At 36.6% G+C, this 19,221-nt stretch overlaps 1 protein-coding gene across 1 annotated transcript in view; it reads left to right on the plus strand.

Annotated features, from left to right (window-relative positions):
* The window catches only part of LOC107694925 (usherin-like), a gene marked incomplete at its 5' end in the record, with an annotated part of 173,335 nt that overhangs the window by 58,752 nt on the left and 95,362 nt on the right, over window positions 1-19,221 (plus strand). Inside the window, 3 exons of the mRNA XM_016494643.1 lie at window positions 4,759-4,947; window positions 12,875-13,022; window positions 14,741-14,883. Of these exons, the coding sequence (XP_016350129.1) occupies window positions 4,759-4,947; window positions 12,875-13,022; window positions 14,741-14,883 (480 nt within the window). The remainder of the gene's footprint in view (window positions 1-4,758; window positions 4,948-12,874; window positions 13,023-14,740; window positions 14,884-19,221) is intronic.

Genomic DNA, 19,221 nt, shown 5'->3' on the forward strand with positions numbered 1-19,221 from the left:
TGTTTGTGTGTGTGTAAAATAATTTAATACTGTTTTTCGGCAAGGATGCATTAAATTGATCAAAAGTGTAAGTAAATACATTTAAATATAATTTCTTTTTCAAGTAAATTCTGTTCTTTTGAACTTTTTATTCTTTAAATAATCCTGAACAATGAGTCATGGTTTCTACAAAATATTAAGCAGAACAACTGTTTTCTACAGATATTAATAAGGAATATTTTGTGAGCACGAAATCTCAGGATATCAGAAAGGATCATGTGACAGTGAAGACTGGAGTAATGTTTGAAAATTCAGTTTTCCTATCACAGGAATAAATGACATTTTAACATATATTAAAATAACATGTAGTTATTTTGAATTGTAGTAATATTTCACAATATTACTGTCTTTACTGTATTTTTTATCAAATAAATGGAGTGTTGATATATATATATATATATATATGTGTGTGTGTGTGTGTGTGTGTGTGTGTGTGCATATACATACATCCAACTCAACCTTTTTCCTTTATAGCCCCATAGGGCTGGCTTTTATCTGTGTTTAAGATTCAATTTGCATTCATATACTGTCAGTATGTGAATGAATTGAGTGTAATGCTGAACCCTGTGTCCCCCATTCTTTCTTTCACACATCCTGCTGGTAGGCATCCAAAACTCTATGTATTCCTGGTCAAAGTACAGCCAGTCTCAGATGAAATGACTGACCTGCACCTCTATGTGTCAGCACTTCTTTTTGTCTGCCAGGCCAATAGAATAGATTGTCTCTCTCCATTAATCAAGAGTTCATCTGTACAGTTTACAGATTCTACACATTTAATCCTGCCAACAGACCTGTGTGTGCATGTTAGTGTGTGTTTCACTATAGCCTACTTAAATGAATACATTGACATTTTTATACCGCATAATCATCTACTATCAGCAAATTATAACCCATAATGTGCTTGTTTGTAAAAAAAATAAAAAATACAGAAACAGAGGTTGATTCACAGGCTGCCATATTACTCCGTCAGCATCTAATTAAGCTGAGCTCACCTGATCGTTAATATTTGCGGGAGATCGCTTACAAAGCAATCAGCCGACCGCTTTGATGGACGAAGGCCTTACTGTGTATACACTTCTGCTGCTCGTATGGATAAATAAGAATCAAATTTGTCAGAGATTTGCCGTTCAGCTGCCGTTTTTTTTTTTTCTTTGTGTCATTGACTTACATACTGCTGAATATGTAACTTAATACACCAGTTATTTGCTGTGGATACTCATGGGTTGAAGGTTAATGTATTATTATTATTATTATGATTATTTCTATTAAATTACATTTCTATTGAAATTAAATTTTAATTTAAACTCTTCAGTTTCATTGTGGCTTAGAACTAAGACAATTGTGCTTTTCGATATGATTTTCTGTTTTTTTGTTGTTGTTTGTTTTTCTTTTTTTAGTCCTTGTGTTATGAAATTAATAGTTTCAACATTAGGGGAAATTATACTTCATATGGTGGCCATCGTGGTAACATCACTAGGAACCAATTTTTTTTTTTAGGTACTCAATAGGCATACATTTATAGTTCCTATCTGCTTGAATAAGGAAAATTTGAAATTGCCCTATCCGTTTTGATAACATATTTCAAATCATCAAGAGATCTGTGGTAACAAAATTTGATTCTTAAAGTCTAGTCATGCTTAAACCTTGCATTTTTCAGAATTTGTCCAGCTAATGTGCATTTTAGAGCAAACAAACTCAATCAAAAAGGTGATTGGCTCTTTTAACGGAAAGCCTGGTCTTATATTTACCACCACTGTTTTTTTTTTTCTAAATTACTGTATGTACAGTTTATCCCATTTATTTCTCTCCTCCTTATATAGTCTCTGATTAAATGCAGATGCAGCTCTAAATAATTTTTTCTTAATAATCATTAGTAGTAATTATCATTAATAAATTAATGACAAGCAGTAAATTATTAATGCAGTGTTTAATGATCAGGCAAAATTAATTAAACTCTGAGAACAAAATACTGTAAAGAACTTGATTGGTTAATGGCACATAAAGTATGAAGACATTTTCAAACATGCTACTTTTTGAGGAAACTGTGTATTATACTTAAATAGATGGCAACTTTGATGGACACAGGCCTTGCTTTGTCTGCTTCTGCTGCTCATATGAATAAGTAACCATTGCCTTCCCCGTTGTTTTCTTTCATTGTATCATTGAGTGTACTGCTGAATCTGTAACTTAATATACCAGTGGTTTGCTATGGATCCTCTCAGCTTGCAGGCCAATCTGAGGTAGTGTGCAGCCCAGCCAGACTTAAAAGTAGCTATCTGACAAGCAGGACGAGCAGCTTACAGACTCAAGATTGTAATCTCCTAGTACAAGCAGATGGAAGTGACCTCTCACAAAGGCAGCCACGTCCCCCCTCTCACAGAGCAAGAGCTTTGAAGTATTCTTCTGAGCAGAAAGAGCAAGATTATGATGTGCAGGGAGATTGATTTGAGAGAGCAAGATCACCGTCATTGGACTCTTCCAACAAAACTTTTGTTTTCCCTTTGCCTTGCAATGCGTGATTCGTGCGCATTTGTGGTCACTACCTCTGATGGAGATGATAGCTTACGTTGAGTGTGAAGTAGTACTTTTATGCTTTTTCTTGGCTTCTTTGATTATATCATTGGCTCCAGAGGGTTCGGCACAGTTTATTTTTGTATTATTGTGGAGTGTGTTATTCGTGAGGGAGGGTTTGTTCGCACCAGGCTAGCAGGGTCAGATCCACAGACGTCTCACTCTCTCTAGCTCTCTGTCTTTTGTGCCACAAGAGAAGTTTAAGCGATTTCTCCCAGTGGATTGCTGGAGAATTTATCGGCGGGTGGCTGGCTATCACAGATTAAGGGAAATGTCGATCAGTAATGACCCCTCTACATGTTAGTATTGCAGTAAAGCCAAGCTTTTATGTCAAAGAAAATCGGAGCGGGGGCTATTACACATGACAGGGGTGATCAAGGGACTGTGGACCGAGGCTAGCATTATTAAATATTGACTATTCCTGTGATTTATGTAGAGCTTCAGGGAAAAAGTGACTTTTTAACTGTTATATATTCTTTAGTCTCCAAACCCTTCCATTTATCTCTTCATGGAAATAAAGTGTATGTTGGCTGCATATTTCTTACTCCCAGCTGAAAAAGGGGGGAAAAACTCTTGCCCTTACAAATTGAGATGGTTGCTGTTGCGGCAGTTCATTTTATAAACCGCTAAAAGTGGAATAGGTAAATTGGAAGCAATTATAAGATTTAACTAAAAAAAAAAAAGGCTGAGCTAGTCGTACTGTAGATGACAGAGAATGATTATTTAAGGGCATAGAGCTCAGATAAATTCATTAAGCATGTTTATTTTTGCTTAAACAGGTCATTTTTACAAGTTCTGGGTGTGTTTTTCTTTTTCCACTTGCACTGCACAGTAATGTAAAACGTCAGCTAAACACTTAAGCAATGGAGGAGAGATGCATTTGTAGGCTTCCAGTCGTTGGGGCACTTCATGCCTATTGATTTCTTTATGACGTTGCATTTCAAGCCCTTTAGATGGGGAAAGGGTGGAGGTTATGGACTCGGCCTGCACACACGTCTCCCTTCTGTCTCTTCCCAAGATGGTAGAAGTCTATATGGTGAGAGGTGAGAACTTGGGGGAGTTAATTCCCTTTTAATTTGCAAGCAGGGCCGTATATCCTGCGGTCGATTGCATTACAGTAAGTGGTGGTGGCTGGGGACTTGGAGGCTTGGCTCTTGACCTCTTGGTTAATGTGCACACATGCATGGGTCTGACTGAAAGCATTACAGCCAATGAGTGGGAGTGTTGAGAGATGTGTTTGAATTTCTGTAATGGTAATGAACTGTAAACTGAAATTATGGTGCCTTATCTTTAGAGCAATGTTTTTGGGTGAATAAACTAATATTTGGTAATATATATTATATATAATAATTAATACTGACTTATAGTTGTGTGTGCAGATTAAGTAGGATTGGCAAAAGATTTAGAAAAAAGTTACACACTTACGGATGTCTCTGTGACCGTAAGTCTTTTTCAGGTTGTGAATTTGTAATGCAAACACGTTTCACTTGGGGAAATTTCTGAATCCTTTTTTTTTGTGTTTTATTTCGATAATGCTTATTACAGCTAAGTAAGTATGTGAGCATCTCGGTTATTTTTTATGGATTTTCTTTGTTTCCTGTTTTTAATACAGCGCTTTATAAGGCTTTTACCAGATTGACAATATGCTCACTCACAATTGTTTTGTGCCATTATTTATAAAATTGTATTTCTATTTTAGCCGCTGTGTTTTTTTTTTCTGTGGATCCAGCTTCCTGTGTGTTGAATCAATGTCTGGGCTGGCAGAGCAATCAATCCCCATTTCTGGATTAAGACCCAGACAGCCAAAGCATGGGCTTTCCTGTGTCAGCAGGGCACTGCAGTTCACACACACACACACAGAGTGTCCAGCATCTTCTCAGTCTAAAAAGGGTCAATGTGCTTAAAAGGTATTTTTTAAGAAAATAAGGTTCCTCCAATTTATTGGATAAGTTTGATCTGTGAACCAAATGGGCATGTATCATGCTGACACCTCGTTGTCGATGATCCAAGAAAATTGGATCTGTATTTAGGAGCTTATCGGCAAAGTGATCATCATCCAAGTTCCTGAAGATGTCTGCAGGTCAGCGTGGCTCTGATCCTTTGATGGGGCTTTATATGGATGTTAAATTGCATCTCTGTGTGTTTCAGGTCAGAACTTCAGCAGTTTTGAAACGCCGGACACAGAGACGAGAGAACTGCTCAGCACTGGTAAAGAGGGCCAGTGGGTGTCTATAGGAGGACTGCTGCCATATTCTAATTACACTGTACTGGTGAAGGCCTGTAACAGTAAGGGCTGTGTGGAGAGCTCTCCCACCAGCGTCTCTCTCCCACCAGGAGGTCAGTACCAAACACAGCTTTCTGTAACAGAACACCATTTACATTTGTTGTACACAGACTAGGTAAATTGACATGTGCCGCACATGAAGATTGTTATCTTGCTATATAGATTTGATGTTAGCTTACCCGCAGAGAATTATTGCAATAACCATTTGTTACAAACACAAATATTTATTTGTTTTTTATTTATTTATTTATTTTTTACCAGAGACTTTTATCCAAAGTCACTTTTACATTTTGCCATTTAATTCAATATACACATTTCATCAGTTCATGCATTCCCTGGTAATTTTCTAATTAATTCATTATTATGAAAAATTATTCTAAAAAAAAAAAAGTTTTTTTTATTAATTATTTCATTTATTTGGGGTAGAAGGGGTGCTTGCTTTATTGAATATAGATTGTAAAGATGGACATGGCTAGAAATCCTTAGGAAGAGAAAGCAGAAATTAAATCAAGCCATGTTGCAAGCCAGACTTGAACCTGTGTCATTTGAATAAGCACGGCTTAATATATCTACAGTATGTGACAAATAGTGCACCATGTCTTTAGAAATTTGGACTTTTTTTTAGGTGAAACAAATACAATTATTAGATAATGAAATATGAAATAGGAATAGGTTGGAAGTTATGAAATCTAAATGATCCTCAGAAATCTCATAAGGTCAACTGGCTGAAACATCAACATCTGCCAGAAAGCTGACAAGAATATGATTAGCGCAGTTAGTTGTAAATCAATATGCAGTAGCTCACTGAGATTTTGTACACAAAACAAAATGATCATGAATGGCAATCACCTGATATTGATTTTTTTTCCTTCCAAAACTAATCTTCATAAGTAAAATGTGTATTTTTTACACATATACAATTTCGAAGCGCTCTATTTCCATAATATTGCCATGTTCTTCATTAACAGACAGCCTGTAAACTTCAGCCCTGGCTCATCATATCTGACGCAGAGCTACAGGCTCTCTGCACTAATGTTTAATCACATGCCTCCACATGGGTGGAGAGCGAGCTGTTTGATCAGGCTGAATCTTCTGGGCCCCGTAACACTGCCCTGTACGGGGCCAGCGGGGAGACATTGGACATCTGCTGGCCGACAGAGAACAATGCTCGCTGCTGGTGATCTAAAGACATGCCATTTCCTGTCTATGGCAATGGTAGATAAGAGTGTATGCACACAAGAGTAGCCACTATAAGTTTATTGCCACACTAAGAAGCCACACTTTCCCACTGTTAAATTGTTGTTGATTTTAATTATGACTCTTATGGCTCCAGAATGTTCTTTTTTATGACCTTCTCAGGCAAATGAAAGGTAACAACTCATTGGTTAAATAGGCCTTGGTCCATCCTTCCTTTTACTTAATGGCGTGGGAACTTATTAAGCTGATTTATACAGAGAATGGCTGTTGGGAAGCATGTGACGCACTGGGTTATATGTGTTTAAGGGAAGGGTAAATTACCATGGAGGAGATAAAAAAAAGACAATTTACTGATTTCTGCCTTCCCAACCCCCATTGTGTTCAGTGGGAAGGAATGGTTGGAAAAGAGGGGTCAGTGGACCAGTGTTTCTTCAGATGAGGGTGGATATTCAGCGCAAACTGTACATCTTTATAATTCATTTTTGATATGTCCCTTTCTTGTTTCTCTCCTTCTTACTCTCTTACTGCATGTCATAACCAGACGCAACATAACAACAATATATAAATGTCAATTTTATTTAGTCTTTGAAAATTTTCTTGAATAACGCTTATTAAAAATACTATAATTTAGTACGCAGTATTTTCTTACGAAGTATTTTCTTAATATTATTACAATTCAATTTTGAAGAATTAATGTGTGTACTGATAATGTGTTCTGTAAACATTTCTGAACATAAGCCAATGAGAGACAACAATTTACATTAAATATATTTTATTCAATGTCATAAAAATGAATAAAAATACACTTCAAAAGGTAAGGATAAAAAAACCTTGGATAAAAAAAAGGAAAAGGATAAAGTCTAACTTTAATTTTAAATGTTTTTAAGCAAACACAATGGCTAAATGTCTGAACTGTTTATTTATTTATTTATTATTTCAAAGCTTTCTTATTGCTATTTTAGATTTTTCTATCCCAGCTCTTGATACCACTCTCATACTTGTTTTAGCGGAGGAATCGTTAGACAATCACTTTTATCTCATTTGACTCATATGTAAAAGTGATATGACCAGACCCATTTTTTTTTTTGTGGGGGGCCAGATGACTGTAAATTCCCCAGGACCTATGCATCCACACACACACACATCTTTTTTTGATCAAAGAGACCGGATAGACATGTCTTTTGACCTGATAACCACCTTTGATTTGTTTAAACGTTCTGTGACAATTATCATTCTGTCTGTACCTGAAAGGAAGATCATTTTCCTGTAGGGAAAAGAAAATGAAGTTGCTGGGACACGTTTCATGAACAAACATCAGCAGTTGAAACCCCAGAGCTCCACCGTTGTCTCATCTCTCACGGAGGTGAACGGAACGCTCATTCCCAGAGGAGTGTGTATGGATTGAGGATTGATTCGGGGGGAATGGGACATGGCCTTGCATGTTCTTAGATGATGAAGCTGACCTGTAAACACCACTCCATGTTAATGCCCAGCCTTTAAATACAGACCAATCGCTCTCCTATGGCCCTGTTAAAAAACGGCAGCACACCCAAGTTAAAGTTCTGGGAAATTGTTCAAGTTCAACACAAAGACACAAGAAGTATAAATTTTAAATACCACACGTTTCCCTCTACTTCTTTCAGTAGATCTTTTGGTTTGTCTTAGCTGAACTGAAGACTTGTCTCAAACTGTCCTTGTTATATCAAAGAACAGACGGAGTAGAAGGCTTAGGATACAGACGAAACATAAAAGTGCATAGTTTAAAATGATTAGTGACACTTTTGATGTACCTGAGGAAGGAGGGAGGTGAAACAAAGGAAGCTTCATACTGACTGTTTGATGAAATAAGGCTGTGAGGAATTAACTCTTTTGTCAATGGGGTGTCTTACTCTCGTTAGCCTCTCCTTTTCACTGTCTCTCTCTATTTTTCTCTCTCTCTACAAACTTTAGGGAAGAAATCAAATGCTTTGAACATATTGTTCATTCCGCAGTGTGCAGAACATGCAGGTTAACACCTGTGTTTTTGGTACAGTATTTTTTTTTTTTTTTTTTTTACACTTAGAATTAGAATAGAGAGTGCTAGATTTAGAGGGTCAAATGAAGATGGAAGAGATGTGTTTTTAGCCGTTTCTTGAATATGGCTAAGGACTCAGCTGCTCGGATTGAGTTGAGCAGGTCATTGCACCAGGAGAGAACAGTTAATGTAAAAGTCTGTGAAAGTGATTTTGTGCTTCTTTGGGATGGCACTATAATGTGCCGTTCACTTGCAGAACACAAGCTTCTAGAGGGCACATAACTCTGAAGTAGTGAATTTAGGTAAATGGGTGCAGAGCCAGTGGTGGTTTTGTAGGCAAACATTAATGCCTTGAATTTAATGCGAGCAGCTACTTTTTTTTTTTTTTTTTTTTACAGGATTTTTTTCTATGCTCACCCAAAAATAAGTAATAGTACGTAACCATGGCAGCTGGAAAAACATTTCAGAATTTGTTCTGCAACTCTTGTGCTTTTTGTTCATTTATACACTTATTTACAGTACCAGTGTTCATTTTTTTAAACAGTTGCTGGCCTGTTAAATTAGTCATTGTTAATTAAATGTCATATATTTATGATACTCATTTTATAATAAGTAGGTTAATGTGGATAACTTTATAATATATATTTGCCATTCAAAAGTTTGTAGACTTTAAGATTATAATTTTTTTAAATAAGTCTGGGTAACACTTCAGAATAGGGAACACATATTCCCTATTAATTGAGAGTTTTCCCTTAATAAACTCGTAATTTGCTGCTTATTGATAGTAACATTTACATTTAGTCATCTAGCAGACGCTTTTATCCAAAGCGACTTACAAATGAGGACAAAAGAACCAATCAAAACCAAAAAAAGGGCAATAATACGTAAGTGCTGTGACAAGTCTCGGTTTGCCGCAGTACACGTAGCAAGAGTGCTAGATTTAGAGGGTCAAATGAAGATGGAAGAGATGTGTTTTTAGCCGTTTCTTGAATATGGCTAAGGACTCAGCTGCTCGGATTGAGTTGAGCAGGTCATTGCACCAGGAGAGAACAGTTAATGTAAAAGTCTGTGAAAGTGATTTTGTGCTTCTTTGGGATGGCACTATAATGTGCCGTTCACTTGCAGAACACAAGCTTCTAGAGGGCACATAACTCTGAAGTAGTGAATTTAGGTAAATGGGTGCAGAGCCAGTGGTGGTTTTGTAGGCAAACATTAATGCCTTGAATTTAATGGTGCCGTTCACTTGCAGAACGCAAGCTTCTAGAGGGCACATAATTCTGTCATAATAATAATAATAATTCTGTATAATACATAGTAAGGTAGTTGTTAAGTTTAGGTATGGAGTAGGATTAAGGGATCTAAAATATGGTCATGCAGAATAAGGCATTAATATGTGCTTTGTAAGTACTAAAAAAATAGCCAGTATGCTAGTAACATGCATACTAATTGGTCCTTACTAATAAACAGCCAATATGCTAGTAATATGCAGGCTAATAAGCAGCTTGTTAACAGTGAGAATTGGACCTTAAAATAGTGTTACCGAAGTCTGCAACTAAAATATTATATTATATTAAAAATAAAATATTATTTCAATATAATATGACTGTTTTAATATATTTTAAAGGGAGCCTATTGTACAAAATTCACTTTTACATGGTGTTTGAACACTGATGTGTGTCCACAGTGTGTGTAAACAAACAGCATATAATGGTAAAAATCCACCCACTCCTTTTTTTTAATAATCCCCATAAATCAGAAGCAGTATCTGAAAATACGCTGTTTCTGATTTCCCCTGATTCCTGATAAGCCCTGCCAATGACTGGTGACGATCTGCCCTATTCGTATTGACCCCGCCCTGATTGAACACATAGTCCGCCATGTTTATATCATCGCTATAGTGCCTATTTATGCTAAATATTGTCTGTGCCACATAAACATTACAAATGTTGTTTTTGGATGTACAACTGTGAGTCTCCAAAGGCATCTGAGCCACGGAGAACAATCACTGTCTGCATATTTCATAAATAATTTTTGACATTTTGGCTGTGTGAGGTTCTCCGGTTTTGTTGTTGATGGACTATCTGTAAACTATAGTAAAGACTTCTGGAAAGAGGGTGGAAGCAGCAGCTCATTTGCATTTAAAGGGGTCATATGATGCGATTTCAATTTTTCCTTTCTCTTTGGAGTGTTACAAGCTCTTGGTGCATAAAGAAGATCTGTAAAGTTGCAAAGACTAAAGTCTCAAATCCAAAGAGATCAGAGCACACCTCGCTTTTCAAACCGATGAGTTTTTGCTCACACCCAAGGAGGGCAAAATTTTATATGGTGTAATAAAAGATCTGTGGGGTATTTTGTGCTGAAACTTCACATACACATTCTGGGGACACCAGAGACTTATATTACATATTGTAAAAAGGGGCATAATATGTCTCCTTTAAATGCTGTGGGGTATTTTGTGCTGAAACTTCACATACACATTCTGGGGACACCAGAGACTTATATTACATATTGTAAAAAGGGGCATAATAGGTCCCCTTTAAAATGCAGTTTATTCCTGTGATGCAAAGCTGGATTTTCAGCAGCCATTACTCCAGTCTTAAGTATTATAAAGTGTAAAGTAATATTTTTGAAGTATAATAAGTAATCAACTTAATGATTTATATTTTAACATTAGAACCTGATCTTTTTTTTTTTTAGTAAAGTAGTTCTGTGCCATGCCAGCAAGAAACTTTCTAACCCTGACAGTGCAGAAATGGCCTTTGTGTTATAACATATCCTGTAGGCCTATGATATGGTACTGTATCTACAGAAAGCTTTTTATACAGAAGTATGCTTTACATGAGATAGAACTTAACAAATATGAATTTTTGTCACCGTTTACAATATGCCCACCTCTTCAGTCAGTGTTACACCATCGGTGCTGTGTGTTGGTGTTCAGGTCCAAAATGTATGAAGTAGTATTGGCATCTCTGAGCTGCGGCAATCTGTAGGGACATGTTCCAGACCTGTCCATATGCTCATCATCATCATTATGTTTATGACTGGTTGGCTGGGCTTTGCGCTGTTTATTCCTGCCCAAAAGCTATAGCAACAAAGGCAGATGGAGGAAAAGAGTGAAATGGCTTTTATCCCCGAGTCCGTCCAGCAAAGCCCTATCCACTCTTCTCAAAGCAGCAGCGTCCCTCTGCCGAGCTTTTTCTTGCCTAATACAAGCCACATGGATATTATGAAAATTGCAGCTTGGCAGTAAAACTAATTTTGGAGCGCTGACTTGAGTGATGAGACTGACCCCTGCTGAGCACGAGCCACATCCCTGTTCCTGCATGCCAGCCTATGTAGCGTTGGGTTCAGACGTCCGCATCGTCTCTTCCTTCACCGTTCAATCAGACTGTCACCCTGTCCTCCTAAATGACGCATGGGTACGTCAAGCTTTGAAAGTCCCACAACAGCTTGGCATATCCATAATCTTTATTGACATAATTGGCAGTTCCATCACTCATCAATCAAAGTATTAACATCTTTTTTTCTTGCCGTAATGTCAGTGAGTTGATCTCATTTAGTCTGTTCTCTGTACACCAGAGACCACGGAACCAGGAATTCAGTCTCGCTCTCATAACCTTTTGTTTTGTTTGTTTGTTTTTTATTAGTGCTTCGACCATCACAGGCGTATTCAATTCTAATTTGTATTCTATCGAGGTGATTCTATTTCAGCGCGGCCAAAATTACTTAAGTAATCAACAGTTATTGAGTTCTTGTGGCTGGACAAGAGGAGGGTTGATTGAGAATGAGACTTCACTTAGGGAAAGGACTTCACTTGGAGCATTGGAGTGCTGTATTATTGAAGCTGATGCTGACTAGATTGCTCCTCAGAATAGATGATTTTTGCCTGGAGTCGTCACTAAGCACTGAGACAAGACGCAGAATCAAGATGCTTTCTTTCTTGATGGGTGAGATGTTTTCATGTGCTTCCAGGCAATTTTGTAATATAGTCTCAATGTATTGTTGATAGAAATTAGCAAATCATGAGATCCACATTGCACTTACTTATTACTTATTATTATTTATTATTACTTTTATGATTTTTGTATTGTACTATATTTTATTTTAAAACATTTAAAACTAAATATTATATTGTATTATATTATATTATATTTGACCGTCAATTTTGTTTTTTTATTAAGCCCTGACCAGTGAGATTGTGTTGAGAGCAGATGACTGTCACAGTAAATAGAAGCTGCAGCATTGTCTGCGGGGTTGATGGTGCGTTGGGCTAGAAGCGAGGCGAGGAGGCTTAGAAGGGGCCAGGAAGTCCTTCTAAATCAGAGGCGCGGAGAGCTGACCGCACCATTAGACAAGTGCCATTCACATTCTCCACCCGTCTCGTGACTCTCTCTTTAAAAACAGAGGAATTTTCTATCCTCTCTCTCTCTTTCTCTCTAATCTGTGATATGCACATATTAAAGATGGCTACATGATTCCTCACCAGCAGAATGTTAAATCTTTAAAACAAAAGAGGAATATTTGAAAAAAGAATTCCTTTGAAAGCCTTCTGGAGAACCTGTCAGGACATACAGTAGGTTGTGCCATTGTGAGTGCTTATTGTCCAGCATGTGATGTACTATATACAGTAAGCTGGGCTTTTTCAAAGTCTCTCACCCCTAAAACGCTCCCATCCCCAACAGTGTTTCTACCCATGTTCCTTAGCATATGCTGCACAGTGCAGGTCTTTTCTCTGCTCCACTTCAACTCTGCATCCTCTCCACATACAGCTCCAGATGGCCTCATGCCCCCCAGACTGGCAGCTGACACCCCTACCTCGCTGCAGGTGGCCTGGGCTGCTCCAGCCCGTCACAACGCTCCAGGACATCTGCGCTACCGGCTCCAGATGAGGACTTCAGCTTCCCCACAAGTTCACCAGTAAGCTCAGAGCAACAAAGCCATGAAGACCTTTTACAGTGTACACATGCACTTTTCCACACTACAAACACATGTAGGTCACCACTACTACTGCAAACATGCAATCATCAGTGAACAATATTTATTTTGTACTGAAAATAGAAAAGGCAGTGAATCTGGAGAACAGGATACATCTGAGTATTTGATCTAAAGAGAATAAAGTAGTGGTTAGACTGTTGTAGAGCAGATGTACAGGAATATCAAATAGTAGGCCTAGACCAGGGCTGTCCTTATGAAAAAAAATCTGCTTCTGTAAGAAGAAAAGGGGGAAAAAAAAAAGAAACAAATGTTTTATCTAATATGTATGCATTACATGCTCCCTGACAACAAATTGCAATTTAATCAGAAATAGGGGAATTCTCATTCTGTTGTAATAAATAAATGACTAGGCGCATGTATTATATATCACCCTCATTTCCTGGGATTCTTTTGAAATGTATTTCATTGTTCATGTGATTTATTTATTATACTCCATGGTAAATTTGATCGTGGGGCTCTGTGGAAGTTGATGCTGTTTAAAAACCAGCAAAGATTTGTTCCAATCAGCAGGACTTGTAAGCCATTTAATGCAGCGTGATTATATCTATTTTTCATTTCGATTCAATACAAATATCCACTTGCATTTTCACCAGAATAATATCATATTCTAACCATAGAAGTTGATGAGAGCATTCAATCCTAAACTCACTTTTGATTTGATTTGCAAAGCACTTAACGGAAAAGATATGTTAATCATTTTAAAGCCCCTATTAGGTCAGAATCTATAAGCTTGTGTACTAGTAAGAGTTGACTAAATTAGCTTTAGCTAATATAAACATTTAAAATGCAGTCTTTATCAACAAAAACAGGCTAAAATGTTTTTTGGACACACTTTAGTTTAGGGACCAATTCTCACTATTAACTAACTATTAACTTCAACTTTTGCATCAATAAACGCCTAATCACCGCTTATTAATAGTTTGTAAGGTAAGTTGTTAAGTTTAGGTATTGGGTAGGATTAAGGGATGTGGAATATGGTCATGCAGAATATGTTATTTTTAAGTACTAATAAACAGCCAATATGCTAGTAATGTACATGCTACTAAGCAACTAGTTAATAGTGAAAATTGGTACATAAACTAAAGTGTTAACTTTTTATTTTTATTTATTTTTTTAGAGGGCCCTTTAAATTAAAATGTTACAACATTTCTATTTGAAATCAATACTGTTCTTTTGAATTATTGTGTTCCTATTCATCAAAGAATCCTGTAACAATGTATCACGCTTCCGAAAAAAATGTTAAAGCAGCACAACTGTTTTCAACACTGATAATAATAAGAAATGTTTCTTGAGCACAAATCAGCATATTGGAATGATTTAGAATTGATTTAGTTATTTTAAATTGTAATAATATTTCACACTATTATGTTTTTACTGTATTTTTGATCAAATTAATGCAGCCTTGGCATAAGATGCTTCTTTAAAAAAGAAAACATTTTGGGCCGTAGTGTTAATTGCACAATTGCAACTTTATTTCTCATTATTAGGACTTGGTTTGGTCATAATTAGGACTTTGGTTTTTTGCTTCATAATAAAGTGTATTGGCTGTTATTAAAAATGTAAACACATCTACTGTACTATGTAATGTGTACTGTAATGTGTTCTGTGTAATTCACATGTACATTTATTTCTATCTTTAGGTTAATGGACTATGAGACGACTGTATTTAGTCACATGGTTAAGGACCTTGAACCCTTTACCGAGTATCACTTCAGACTGCTGGTGTCCAACAACCATGGAGAAACCAGCAGCCCATGGGTCTCTTTTTTTACTGCACAAGACAGTGAGTTCCAAAGCTGACACGCACAATGCCCACAAACACAACAGAAAATCATTAAGCACACAAAGAGTGTGTTGTGTTTAACCACATGTCAGGCGGTTCCTCTGTGAGGCTTGTCCCACAGAGAAGAGCAGGTGTTGAGGGAGAGAGAGAGCCAGTGGACAGAGATTGCTAGTTAAAGGTATGCCTCTTCCAAATGACCTTGCCGGTGTCATTTTGGACTGATTACTGTAATAGAATCATATTAAGGATCATAACAGACACTCTCTGCTAAGTTATAAATTAATTATACTTCAGCCTATTAGCACATACATTATAATTACTGAGCCAGTATTTGCATACACTCAGATTGCACTGTATTATAGACCATCACCTCTTCATTATCATGCTTAGAGACATCCCCCTCCCCACAATGCCCTGCAGCACTTCACAACTTCTGCTTTTGGGAAGAGTTTTTCCTCTGTCTGAGAGCAGAACTACGTGAGCTGAGAAACATTCACAGCCTCATTGAGACTTTTTGTTCAGTTTCTTGTCTTGCTGCTTTGGTCTACTTGTTTTGCACCATGTGTCGGTATATTTTATCTTGCAACTTGTAATTAGTATTCTTTATGGATGTTTAGCATATCCGTTCATAGGTTGTATTCTTCACTAAGAGGATGTCATAAATTGTCATGCCTTTAAGAATCTCTGCATTAGTTGCATTGTTGAACCATGAATAATATGTAGTTTAAATAGGATTGAATGAAAACAGCTTTTGCTTAGTTATGTTCGTTTTAGCAACTCTGATGTTTTTAATTATATATTGTTATGCTTAGATTAAACACATGGTTTTGAAATAAAAAGGTTTTTGATAAAGATATTATGTGATATAGGACAATATCACTTTATAAAGTGCTCGCTTAACTCATTAAACCTTGTTAAAAAATTTCATTGTGATAGTAATATCAGTGAGAAAATGACTTTTTTACTATTTCTTGCTATTTGTTTTCAATTACAACTGAAAATTTGATATTTTATTAAACAATAATAAATAAATATTTTCATATTGAATATTTTAATAATAAAAATCTGTAAATTTGGGGCATTTAAGTGTTTGAAATTCAGCACAAGTCTGTCGCCAATGCTCTAAAGTATGCAAATATTTATTAATACTTTTATTTAAATATTTCTTCAAATATTTATTTATTAGTATTTATTAATATTTGAATCACATTTCAATACATATTTTTATTAAATATATTTTCAATGTGCAAAAAAAAAAAAATATCTATGTGTGAATACTTTTTGGGGCCCACTGTTTGTTGATACTGGAGAAACTGGAATGTTTGAACATATCAGTTTAATTCATAAGTAGAGATGCACCGATTGACCGGCCAGTGATCGGAATTGGCTGATTTTTCGCATGACTGGCCCGGATCGGTGACCGGCCGGTCAGTCTCACGTCTTGGCCGATTCCAAGACGTCACAGCCATGCGCACTCTCACAGTCGTGTGTAAACATGTCGTTTCGCGTGAGAATGATTCTAATTTTAATTGCATTCAGCAGTGGCGTGCACATCATAAATATGATTTAGGTAAGCAACATTATACGGCCATGATGTTTCCCCGAATATCAGTATCAACACGATTGCAATGTGACACTGATTTTATACAATAGTATTTCAATAAACAAGAAGTTAAAATTAAGTGACTTAGATTTTAGACAAAATATTGTCTGTTTTTGCTCAATTTCACTGACGAAAATAGTTTCGATCAAAGCCACAGCAGAACTGTTTTGTGTCTCCGAGCAACACACAGCAGTGTTTCGTTACTGAATGAACCCACGTTTTTGAACGAATCAAGTGCGTCAATGATTCAGTGGCCCATTCATAAGGACAGTCACTTGCCTCGTTTCTGAATGAATCAGCCGTTTGAATGAATTGGTTGAATGAATGAATAAATAACTCGCTCATTAAAACAGACATTTGCCACCACCTACTGATGGTTTAGTCATATTTAAAAGTATCATTGCATTTTTTCAACATTTATTTGTGTTGAAAAAAATATGTGAAAATTGAATCTTATAAAATAATTTATGCATTTGAAATTCTGTTTTTGCTCAATTTCACTGACGAAAATAGTTTCGATCAAAGCCACAGCAGAACTGTTTTGTGTCTCCGAGCAACACACAGCAGTGTTTCGTTACTGAATGAACCCACGTTTTTGAACGAATCAAGTGCGTCAATGATTCAGTGGCCCATTCATAAGGACAGTCACTTGCCTCGTTTCTGAATGAATCAGCCGTTTGAATGAATTGGTTGAATGAATGAATAAATAACTCGCTCATTAAAACAGACATTTGCCACCATCTACTGATGGTTTAGTCATATTTAAAAGTATCATTGCATTTTTTCAACATTTATTTGTGTTGAAAAAAATATGTGAAAATTGAATCTTATAAAATAATTTATGCATTTGAAATTTTGCAGTGTAAATGCATTTATGGCACATCAGCTTTATCAAACTGTCTGTGTAAATGCATATAATGCCACTTCAGATGCAGCTTCTGTTTCCTCAGCAGTGGAAAGATAGAGTTTGTTAACACTAATATCATTTGAATGATAACAACTCTACAGTTTCTTATTATTCTAACTGAATTAATTGAAACAAAGTAAGAATTTGATGTGAAAGATGACAAATTTAATAAGGTTAGGGGGAAAAAATGTCCATTTATAAACATAGTGGGAAATGACAACTGTTTTGTTACATACAGGAACTCATTTTAAGTTAACTATTTCTTCCTCTTTCCAGTCACAGAGCACTTTATTTTGAGAGTTGTTTAAGTGAGAGAAAATCTGTAACTTAGTCCAGATTGGGGTAATTGTAATGTTTAATATTTTCTTTTATGTAAATAATTTTTGCATTGAAATTTGCATAGATTTTTGTTTGTATATGCTGTCAATTATAGTTATTTAGAAAGAATATCGGAATCGGCAAAAATCGGTATCGGCAGGTCACACAGAAAAAATCGGAAATCGGAATCAGCCAAGAAAATTGCAATCGGTGCATCTCTATTCATAAGTGCTTTTTGTGACTGGATGTGTATTTAGTAATGTATTTTGTTGAGCATTGCAAAAAGGAAACTGGTACTTTCATGTATGTACTTTACGATATGCCAAAACTGCAATGACCCAGCATGCACCATATTAGCAGCTCTTCTAAAAGTCACTTTAATCCCAAATAAGCATGTATCTGGCAGCAGAAATGAGCCCTTCACTCCAGCTCTATTTACACATCTCTTTCTTTGCGGCAGGGGTGATGACTTTGAGAACAGGTGAGCATTACCAAGAAGGAGAGAAATGATTGTTATTGTTAAAGAGAAAAGCCCTTTATTTCTTTTCCGAAATAGGCTGTGAAGAGCCTCGGTGCGGCATATTCGGCTCTCTGCGGCAGGATTATGGGGAAAGTGTGAGTTTTAGTGGCTCCTGACACTGCTAATAAACACTCTCACACATATCATGAGCCACCCCATCAACGTGAAATAGTACCCGGCAAAGCCACACTAAATTAACAGTAGGAAAGAATTGAGGAGATTCTTCAAAATAATGTGGCCAGCCGCATGATAAAGGAAGAGGAAAGGATGGGCAAGGTGAAATAGGAGGAGAGAAACGTGTCATATTTTTTTTTAGCTCTTTTTCTTCTTTGATAGGGCCCCAGTCTGTCCGCACATCTTCATCTCTAATTTAGAAATCCCCTCTAGAGAGAGTTCTCCACCTCTGTGTGAAATGTTCACAGCAGCACACACTATAGACTGTGTGCATGAGCACACATTCTCATAGCTATGTAAGCAATCACAAATAGTGTCTCATAAATACATGTGCATATACATGGTTATTGTTCTATTTCTTTAAATTCAGACATGATGAGACATATTTTGTGACAGCAATTTCAAACTAGAGGTATTTGGAAAGTTTGAAATTTCAGTTTTGGGGAGTGCATGAGACTGATGGAGCTATGGCGGAAACACTTGTCTGATTTGTCTGTTTGGCTCCTTTTGTGCTGCAGTATGTCAGAACACTACTAGAAATCTCCTTAGTGAAGATGTATGAGCATTTTAAGTATTCAAAAGGCCCTCATTCCTCTCCTTTATATCATTCCATTAATAATTTATAACCATCTTTTTAATGTAATTCCATCCATGAATTTTTACCCGTAAGACTTGACAGGCGGTTCTGTGAACATAAACTTTGCCAAGTAGAAGAGCTCTTTCCTCTGTCTTCTCTGCCTGTGCTAAAGCACACGAGTCTGTGTGTGGAGTGACACATAAATAAAATAATTTAGAGGGGCATTTTTTGCCCCCCCC

The sequence above is a fragment of the Sinocyclocheilus anshuiensis genome, unplaced genomic scaffold (assembly GCF_001515605.1).
Source record: "Sinocyclocheilus anshuiensis isolate Anshui unplaced genomic scaffold, SAMN03320099.WGS_v1.1 scaffold942, whole genome shotgun sequence".
In the NCBI taxonomy this organism is placed as follows: domain Eukaryota; kingdom Metazoa; phylum Chordata; class Actinopteri; order Cypriniformes; family Cyprinidae; genus Sinocyclocheilus; species Sinocyclocheilus anshuiensis.